General features: G+C 37.0%; 1 protein-coding gene across 1 annotated transcript; it reads right to left on the bottom strand.

The window, feature by feature from the left end:
* Positions 1-2659: 2659 nt before the first annotated feature.
* Positions 2660-6668, bottom strand: LOC142373889 (uncharacterized). The gene is made up of 8 exons (XM_075457352.1): positions 6583-6668; positions 5545-5577; positions 5179-5403; positions 4802-5080; positions 4288-4560; positions 3998-4189; positions 3745-3855; positions 2660-3654 (listed from the first exon to the last, which is right to left on the bottom strand). The coding sequence occupies exons 1-8, from the start codon at positions 6614-6616 to the stop codon at positions 3269-3271; spliced, it is 1533 nt and encodes a 510-aa protein (XP_075313467.1). The 5' UTR covers positions 6617-6668; the 3' UTR covers positions 2660-3268.
* Positions 6669-10472: the final 3804 nt, after the last annotated feature.

The following is a 10472-nucleotide window of genomic DNA, read 5'->3' as shown; positions in this document are numbered from 1 at the left end:
AGCGCCAAATTACAACAAATCTCATCTCAAGGCGCTTCAAAGACACAATCCAATTCAAGACTATTATAATCCAATTCATCGTAACACAATCATAATCCGATCAAATCCAATCAATTCTATTTCAAATTGGTCAAATCCATACATACAAAGCCAATCAAAAAAAAAGTAGCCTAACTAAAGGGCTGATAATCTACAATAAAGCAATGACAATTCCTTGTTGATGAGCGGTTAGCTCTCCGTTTGCTTGTTTTTTTGTTTTTTTGAATCTGTTGGTAGATGTTGAAATGTATATAGCTTATTGAATGGGGGATTTAAAAAAGAGAATCTCCCTGTCTTAGGTGATGGGGGTGGTACTGTTCCAAGAGTCAATTTGAAATGTTAGAATTTTTACTGTTCTCGTCATTTTGCATTGATTTGTTATTAAATTTGTTGACCGTAAACTAAAACTGTATGAACATCATGTACATGTGAAACATATTGTACAATAAAACATAGAGGCGTTAATCTATGTGCAGTACTTGAAGCTATTTTCATTGGTTTTCACTGACATATGTCTGCCATTGTTATGGCTGCAGTGTTTGGTTTTATATGATCTTGCTATCAATAGATGACAGTAATGTATTTTGATATGTCACTGTTTTAAACACAACTTACCTTCATGCTTTGTGTTCAGGCACATATGAAGCAAGCCTTTAAACCTGTGGCACTGTTTCATGTTACTCCAAATCCACCCCTGCAGACTGCGTATTGATCACTGACCCAAAACACAAGAAAAATGGATATGATAAAGAAAAGTGAATATTGATGGTATCAAAACACGGGGAAAACACGTTTTGCTTGGCCAGTAGGAAGCTCTCATTCAGCACCCTGCTCTGGTGTCTACAATAAAAAGAGGAAGGAGGAGATGGAAGAGGAAGAGGGTGAAATAAATTTTTGTCATCTCTGACATCTGATGGTATTGCAACACTACCTCTACCTCTTGTGGGATTTATGAGAATTAGCATTATGGTTAAAACCCAGCACAGCCAAGAAAAGAAGAAGTATCTTTAAAACAAATGTATGAAGTAAAGTCATTTATTGTTCAGGGATCAAAATAAAATGTACACCAACTGAAAACAGACAGGGCTAGAACAAGTTTGAAAACACTCCCGCCCAAAGACAGTAATAAAACTACAAAATAAAGATTGGCTATAATAAACTATAGTTGACCCCTCAGCTCCGGGCGCATTGACTCGAGTTTTCACACCAGGAAGGGGGAACTACAAGGCCGAAACCAACCTTGCAAATCAGCCTACATGCAAAGATTGGTACAAATGGGTGAACAACCAATATAACCCTTGCACAAATCACAAGACTGCTTCACAAAGGGCTGTACAGGCGGCTTTTTTTTCTTTTTAGCTCTTTTTGCCTAGTGACAGCACAATTTAAGACTGTTAAATCAACAGCAATGCAGTCAGCATTGCAAGCTGCTCATAAGGAATAAAAATAGTTTAGGTGCCTCAAGAATTGGTGGATCAGGTCAAAGAACAGTCGACTGAAGGCGCCAGATACAGAAGACGAGGAGTCAGGAGGACCATTCACTCGGTCCCGTTTGGGGAACTGCACAGCTAAGTCAGCGAATCTGCAAACATGCACACAATCTGCATATAAGGCCTTTGGACCTAACTGTTAGGTTTCGAGATGGGGGAAGGACAGTGTTAGATTAGATTAAACTACTGGTGTCAAGGGCCAACTGTAACTTCTTGTGAAAAATATCTAGAGATTAATCTCTAATGCAACTCTATAATCTTATTTTTTGGAGCTGATATGAAGACATAAATGCATACAACATTCTTTATATGCACGGTACAAAACAACATCTTTTAAACTGAGGATTTCAAACAAGATGAGGTCACAGCATTTTTGTGGATCTTTAAAAAGCTTCAGTTTCGCATCCGACTAAGTCTGGAGTAGTAAAAATCCACACTAAAGACAGGTTTGCACCATACTTATACTCTGTGTGTACACGCTTGACATTTGTCAGCATATTGCCTCCAATACCCACATTGTTGGACTGTACCATTGTGTCTGGGTGAGGGGTGTACTTCAGTTATTTTGCCTTCAATTAAATCTCTAGTGGGTGATCTGAAGTTTTTAGATATTTAAACATATGTATGAACTTGGAAGGTTTTGGAGGATTGTGTGAGGTTTCACTGTGTAATGTCCGCCTCTATGTAATGGTGGTTGGTACAAATACTATGCATCACCACATAAAACCCCCCCCACTTATCTCAGAATTAAACAGGTAATGAAAATGCATTGTCACTCATGTGCATCTTGGGCCTTCTTCAGAGAATACCTTAATTAATGAAAGACTTGGAAAAAGGGTAAACGGAGCAGAATTTTCTTTTCTTTTTTTGATAAAAGCAGAGAGACTGGCCCCACTCTCAAATGCAGTAAAGCTTTCTTTCATTATTTGGTTCTTAAGAAGGCTGCTTTTTTGTCTGAGATTTTTCATTTGTGATAACAAAACTTCTTTAAGGGGTGAGATAAACATATATCCCTATGACCTTGAGTAGAATAAAGTGGGTGTGGAAAATGAATGCATAGAGAAAGATGTTCAAACGTCAATAAGGTTACGATAGGTTAAGATTTGATAAAAAATATATTTATTTCAGGATATAGAGTGCATTACATTCGGTCAGCAACATGTATAAGTTCATGTATTTAGCATTTAAACTGTTTAAAATGAAATATATGGGAGCATACTTAAAGATGAACACAAACTTTTCTTATGTACAAATGACCCAAAAGCATGCAATGATATTCAACTCCACTGTATTGTTGTTGCAAAATGCTAAATGACGATATGACTTGTATGTACAATGACCAATGGGTGTCATCGATGGAAAAATGTGTTGATTACATTCAAGCACAAACACTTCAAAGAACAATAACACTGTGTGGACACAGATACACTGGATTTGTGGTTGGTTTTTCTCTGCTGGTGTCCCAAGATGGATATTTTTCGGTTTTTGTAACCTGTGATGACACATTTCTCTTTGATAATCACATGATTAACATAAACACTTCACTACAGATACAGATTTGCCTTTTTTCTTTACTCTCCAACAAAACTCAGGAGTCCAAGCATGAAAAACACCTAAGTTATCTGATCTGTTTTATTATTGAATTTGAACTTCTAGTTTGAAATAAATATAATTTTGCTTAATAATAAGAGCTACTGAGACCTATTTTTCTCTTGATTGTTTCCTGTGTTGTCATTTTACTAAGGCTTCTTCACGGCTTCCTTGGTTTTCAGGGTCTGGTATTCTCCATCTTTCATCCCCTCTTTCTTCAGAGCTTCGTAACCCCCATCTCCTCCCACTGCGCCCTGATCTCCCAGACTGTGGTACACCCCCTCTTGCATGCCCTCTTTCTTCAGAGCTTCGTAACCCCCATCTCCTCCCGCTGCGCCCTGAGCTCCCAGACTGTGGTACACCCCCTCTTGCATCCCCTCTTTCTTCAGTGCCTCATATTCACCACCTTTCCTCTCTCCGCCTGATGCTTCTGGGTTAAGGGTGTCATATTCACTTTCTCTCCCACGTGCCTTTTGCAGAGTTTCATACTTTGCATCACCTTGTGACCTCAGAGGCACATCCTGATAAATTGGCTCTAGAAAGAGAGAGCAATATGTGATGGTAAATGAAAGCAGTGGCCTACAGCATGCACTCAAAACTTGTAAAATAGGTAGAAGTTACTCACCTGTGGTATCTCTCTTCTTGTAAAAATACACACATGCAACTAAAGCTGCTATGATTACAATCATCACAACAAGGACCATTATGATAAAAAGTGGATTTGAAGGAGGTTTATCTGAAACAAAGACATACAAAGTCATAGACATTACACAAATGTTCTCAGGGACTGGGTGATACACCCTTGTGTTGATTGAATAGACATTAATTATTTAGGGGAACAATGTCACCATTCAGTAAGACCAAAAACAGGTACTCACATACTACAGATTTGCTGAATAACGTCCCCATGTCATTCGACACAAATCTGCACTGATAAGTACCATAGCTGTCTGGCTTCGAGTCGGTCCACGACAGACCATTTGTCTCGTAGAACCGCGGCCACATATCACTGACACATGATGGACAAGAGCACAACATGTCTTCAGACAGTTTGGCTTCGACAGGAGAAACTGAAATGGAAAAAGTAAGGAGACAGAGACAGTATTAAATGAAGGAAACCTCGTGCAGGACAACAGCAGTCAGGGAACGATCAGCAGGGTTTCCGTACCTTGCACAGGCACTTCTTGATCATCCGAAACCAAATGGTGGCTCTCAACGATCTGGCCATTGTACCTGTACTTGGCGTGACACCTATACTTTCCCATTTGAGATTCCATTACGTCTTTTATTTCGTAGTGGTTTTTAACTGAATGAATGCGTGAACCGTCTTTGTAAAACTCAACATCACTAACTTCCTTTGCGCCCCAGACCAGACATTTTAGAGTCAGACTCCTTCCGGCTACTGCAGGCAGGGGATACATTTCCAGAGCTCCGCTCTTACCTGAAAGAAGATTGAAACTGGATGAGTTTGACCCCTAAAATCTAAATAGAAAAAAAAAGTAAATACAATCTCTGAGGCAAGTGCACAAACCATGACTAATTATTTTGAGATATTAGTCCCAGTCTGTTAATATGTAATCAAATTGTAAAGTAATTTTTTTTCTTGTTCTTTCAAAGTTTAGAGAAATCAATATTCGTGATGGACATCTTTAACAATAATATTAAATGAATTGCAGGCCTACCTGAGGTCCTGATAGTGATTTGGTTACTTCTGTGACTTTGAAGCTTGTCGGTACACCAGAAAATGGTCTCAGGGTGAGCCAGCTTGTTGGGTTGAAAGAACAAACTCATACTATCATTCTGCAGCTTCAAGTGAATCTTTCTGGTTGTGTTTCCTCTGGTGACCCAGCAGTTCCATTCTTTCAGACCATCCTCGTTTTTAAGCTTCAGAATAACTGAGCCACCTTTGCTCATCACAGGCTGGCCTGTCTCAAGGGTGAGTGAAGCAATGGGAGTGTATTCTGTGTGGGAAATTCACAAGTATGAATAAAGAAGTTTCCTTAAGATCTTTATGAGTTTATATTCCTCAGTGGTACTTATGTTCAAGCGATATATTTACCGATGACATGGATGGGGAAATTTTCACTCTTGCGTCCATTGCTCTCACAATGATAAGAGCCTGAGTTGTTGGGGGCAGCAACTGCTATCCTCTGTATTTTCTCTGTAAACTTTAGTATAGTGTCGTTTAAGAACCATTTCACTGCGCTTCCACTGGGATTGTCGTTACAACTCAATTTAAATGAGTCACCAATGAAGATCTGTTTCAAACTGGGAAACATGGACACTAAAAAAAGTAGAGGGAAAAGGAAATAAAACATCACAGCATTTGAGTTGTTCTTTCATTCAAACAACAACTCTCTAACTGTCTTATGCAGGTAAAGCATGGAGGACTGACTCATTTGCACAAGCTGTGGATACTGCTTACCTTGTGGCTGACATCGTACCACGAGCACAAACGCTGTAACAGAATTGCAAGAAAAAGAAAATTCTTAGTTTATGTGCACTGAGCAAAGATTAGAAATGATTAAGTTGTCATCATTCACAAAACGATTGGAACATTTTCCAAAATGTTCCAATCGTTTCATTGTGAAATGAAATGAAATAAAAATGAAAAAATACTTTATTTATCCCAAAGGGAATTTATATATGACTCAATGGGATTCAAAACTTATCATTATTATCTATTCAGTTATTAAGATTTGTTAAACACAAACAGCATTTTCAGTCCAGCTGTGCAACTAAAAAAGATGTGACAACAAATGTTTCTATGAGCACGTTTCTTCACAAAGTGATACAAATATTTTGCATGCACGGAATGTAATGTCAGATTTGATCAAATGTGAAAAATCACTAAATAGGCATAGAAAATGTCAAGAATTTGCTAAATGATTAAGACTCTTTGTTGCACTGATAAGTCATTTTATTTCTAAATATCAATTAAATGTATAGAAGGTTCTCGCTCCAACCTCTGTCTATTGTAACATTCAGAAATGGCCAAAGAAAAAATAATGATAATAATAAAAAGAAATTAAAAACAGAATTTGTTTTGAAAAAGATTAGCTATGGAATCAGGTTTAGAAATAAATGATCAATGTTAATGGATTTGTGAAGTTTTGGGTCTTGCTGGTTGTTTGTGTGTAGTTGAACTTGAATTTATAATTTCATACATTTGCAAATTCAAAATGATAAAAACATCAACTGCACTGTTACTCAGTTTCATGCAAACATTCATTTGTATCATATACTGTCGAAAGAAAGTCCAACACGATTCACAACACCGAGTTCTGTCAAATGAAAAGAATGTGTAACTTTATAGATACTTCATGCATCACAACATGTAAAAGTACAATAAACATCAACATCAGAGCAAAATCTCAAAAGCATAACAAAGCATAGTACAAATAGACTTTCCTGAACTTGTAACCACCCAACAGTCGACTCCATGTTTCACTGGATCTCTTACCTGGCAAGAGCAACAGATATTTTCCTCCTCCCATCGTCAAAAGTCAGACAAAAGGCATGTGACACAACACACTGACTAAGACAACGAGGAGTGATCGGACACGAAGTGGCTGTGTCAAATATTCACTTTTGTTGAGGAAGTTGTGTGGCGGGGAGGAGTGGAAGATAACCACAAAAGGCCTGCAGAAGAGAAACAAAATACAAGCATTTTTGCAACCTTAATTGCACCTATAATCCACTTCCCCTCTTCTGAAAGATCTCTTCTTCATCTTTTTTTTTTTTTTCTAGCAGCAGACCTAAACTCATCAAACTTAATTCAACGGCAGAATGTTTTGCTTATCAAACTAAGGATCTTGGTCAACACCTGAGATGCAGCACAGAAAGTCACGATTGAAAGCAGAGATCAGAAACAGACAGGCCAATTTACAAAAAGATAGAATGAAATTAATAAAACATAAAGAAAGGAAGAAACTAATAGAAGTGGATGCTTCTGATATTTAAATTATTGCCTCTAAGCATTTCCAATGGGCTGGAAAGCACCTTCTAATTATAGAGGTGCTTTATTTAACCGGACCTGTGTCAGCAGCATGAAAGAAAAAGGGTCAACAAATTGTATAAAGGTTGACAGGCTATCGATTGAAATAACAGTACATGACAGTCACCAAAAGGCTCGAAAACAAACATAGATTTGGTATGACTAATAAACACATCAAAGGTGTCCACTAATAATGCTTAGGCCAAAGTCCTGTGTGAAGACAGGAAACAAGAAAGAGCATCACCAAGTCAGTTTTGTGTGCAAAGCAAGAGATTAACTAAGGGTAGAGCTTGCATTATCTGTGCACTGTCACACTGTGGTCTTTCAACCCAACAAGGGAGGGAAAGGAAAACAGCAAGAGGTACAGTCCCACCATGCCCGGTTGCTGCTTCCCATCCCAAGCATATAGTCACAATCATTATTAAGGATTATTCAACAAAAAAATGGTTCTTTCAATATTTTTTAAATCTCAAAAAGGTCTTTAGATACAAAGCTGAGCCCTGATAATGTTTCATTTAATGTTAATGTTTGTCTAAATCAGTGTTGTATAGTAACGAAGTAAAAATACTTCACTACTGTACTTAAGTATATTTTGGAATACTTTGTACTTTCCTCGAGTTTAAATTTTTTTGACAACTTTCACTTTTACTTCACTATATTTCCGAACTTAATTGCATACTTTTACTCCAATACATTTTCATTGTTCGGTTTAGTTACTCGTTACAAAAAAAAAAGAGAGAGAGAGAGAAAAAAAACGCAACAGTGTTTTGACCCCATGCATGTTATGCCTGCCCAAAGACGTGGAAATTCTATCTTACAGAAACTCCCCTTTTTTAGGTTTTAAGGTAGTTTTACAAAAAAGGTCTTCCTCTTCAGATGCCAGATAAGCTGCAGTTCCCTCCCAATTCTTTTTTTCTTTTGTATAATGACCGGTTGTGTGTGCACCTCCTATAGCTTGTGAAGTACAGTAATCGTAACAGCTTTTTTTCTTGGTGATGTTGGCCGCATTTTCTGTACTGAGTTATTTTATTTATTTTTTAGAAAGGTTTACAAAAGGGGTTTCAAACTGGACTCCCTCTTCAGATGCCAGATAAGCTTCAGTTTTCTCCTATTTTTTTCTGTAAATTTTGTTTATAATGATGGCAATAACAGTAGCAGCCTCTTTTGTTTCATTTTTTTCTTAATGGTGTAATGTACGCCTCATTTTCAGCACTGACCTTACTTGAAGAAGAAAAACTTAAAGGTTCACAAAGTTTGTATTTTCTGTCTAAACCTGGTCTAAATTTTGCCTGCACTTGGTTGTGTGTAGATTTTAAGTGTATTTGACCTTCAAAGTTTACCAAAATATAAAAATGTCATTCAAACTGCATTTGCCTTGTTTACTTTTTACTTATACTTTTCATTACATTACTTAAGTACATCTATTTTTACAGTAATTCTCATACTTTAGTACAAGACGTTTCGGATACTTTAAGACTTTAACTCAAATAACATTTCAGTCAGTGACTTGGACGTTTACCAAAGTCATATTTTGGAGGGGTACCTATACTTTTACTTGAGTGTGAGATTTCAGTACTTTATACAACACTGGTCTAAATATACTATGAACATGCAGAGCAGAGCTCCCAAACAACCGTGTTTGCATTAACTGCTTTAAGTCTACCAGTATGCGCTCACATCAAAGTCCACACGTAACAAATCTTTCTATGAGTGGTTTCCTTATTATGTGACATATTGAAGTGCATTTTGCATACCTGAAAGTGGCATATCATGCATTTTTTTATTAAAATACAGTCATACCTTTACCTGATCAATTAATTGAATTAGAGTACACGAATTGTTTGCTACTGTATTTGTTGTTGTTTTTCTGCAGCGCATCAAGATATTCACATTCTGCTTTCTTCGTACATACAGAGGGAACGCCCTGCTCTGTCACATGCAATTAGAAACCTTACATTAAGAAATGACATGAGTTTGCAAATATAATTTCCTATTTAATGAGAAGAAAAAAAAAAAAACACAGTTTCGACACATGAAGGTATTACTCAGTGCCTTCAGATGACAATTACTAAGAAATACCAGTAACGTTCTGGCCTCTAACAAAAATCCCCTGATGTTTTCACAGTGTTGTTTCTGTAATGAATGTAAACTAACTCTTGGCTTGGTAGTGATATGACAACATCAGTACAAAACAACTGATTCATCACATCCATGTGAGATGGTGATGACCACTTCAGGGGGCTGCCGAAAGCACACCAGCTACGTTTTTATGAACCACTGAAGGACCTTCTGGGAGCCTTTTTATCTCAGTATTTATCACAGAAATATTTTGTAACTTTTGAACACATCCTGAGAAAGTTCCCTTTTCTGATGGAAAATCTATTCAAGGAATCGACAGTTCTAATGTTGCAGTTGTGGTGGTTGAAAAGGACCGTTCTACTTTCCTTTTGGTTTCCTAGTGAAAAAAAAAAAAAGAATTCTGAGAAGTAAAACTCAGCTGCACACCATGTCAATGAATTTTGAGTCCTCACAAAGACTGACACCAGATGTATGAGTTTGCTAAGAAGTCAAACAATATGTGTTAAGGTTGAGAGAGACAAACGAAACACAATGTCTGCGTTTTATATCTCTCTTCAATCAGAGAAGATGTGATGTTGTGAACTAGGCATGTTAAAAATGAAATTAAAAACATTGACCAATTTAACAACACAATCTTTATGAAATGTTTTCTCTCATAAATAGTGAATGAATACCTTTGCCGTCAGTTGTTTCTGTGAAGCTACTTAAGGACAGCGTGGCTTTGGGGTGTTAGTTGACGTGTTGCTGTATTTTAAGGACTGACAGCAGCAACAACTTCTGCATTTATGCGTAAAAGAAGAACTGTGAAACCAAGATAAGCTTCCTTGTCTGCCAAAGAAATGACAGTGAAGAAACATGTTTGGTTTCTTTGTTTTTTTTCCCAAGAATTCAAACAAATACACACCCTAATTTTGTGCAGCATCATTTCAACAGTATACAAAATCTAATCAAAAGTTCCTTTTGCAATAATTCATTTCTGTTATTCGCTGTACTGAGAACTTGCTTTTTTAATGCTTGTGAAAATTTCTATGTGGCGTTTCAGTTACTTGAAATGGCCACCAGAGTCCAGCACTGCATTGATTTTCCCTAAAACCGACGCATGAGATCTCATTGCACATTTTAATAAGACCTGATGACACGAGAGTAAGCATAAAAAATGTTTTCTTTTTTTTTTTTCATTGTTCACTTTCATTGTTTCACTTACTTCCATTGTGCTTCACAGCTTCAAACTCAGAAATTAATTATTTGTCTCACTCATTCAGCCCTTGGCTTTTTAT

The sequence above is a fragment of the Odontesthes bonariensis genome, chromosome 23 (genome assembly GCF_027942865.1).
Source record: "Odontesthes bonariensis isolate fOdoBon6 chromosome 23, fOdoBon6.hap1, whole genome shotgun sequence".
Lineage (NCBI taxonomy): Eukaryota > Metazoa > Chordata > Actinopteri > Atheriniformes > Atherinopsidae > Odontesthes > Odontesthes bonariensis.
Note: the sequence above shows the minus strand (reverse complement) of the source record. Positions and strands in the feature narration are given on the sequence as shown.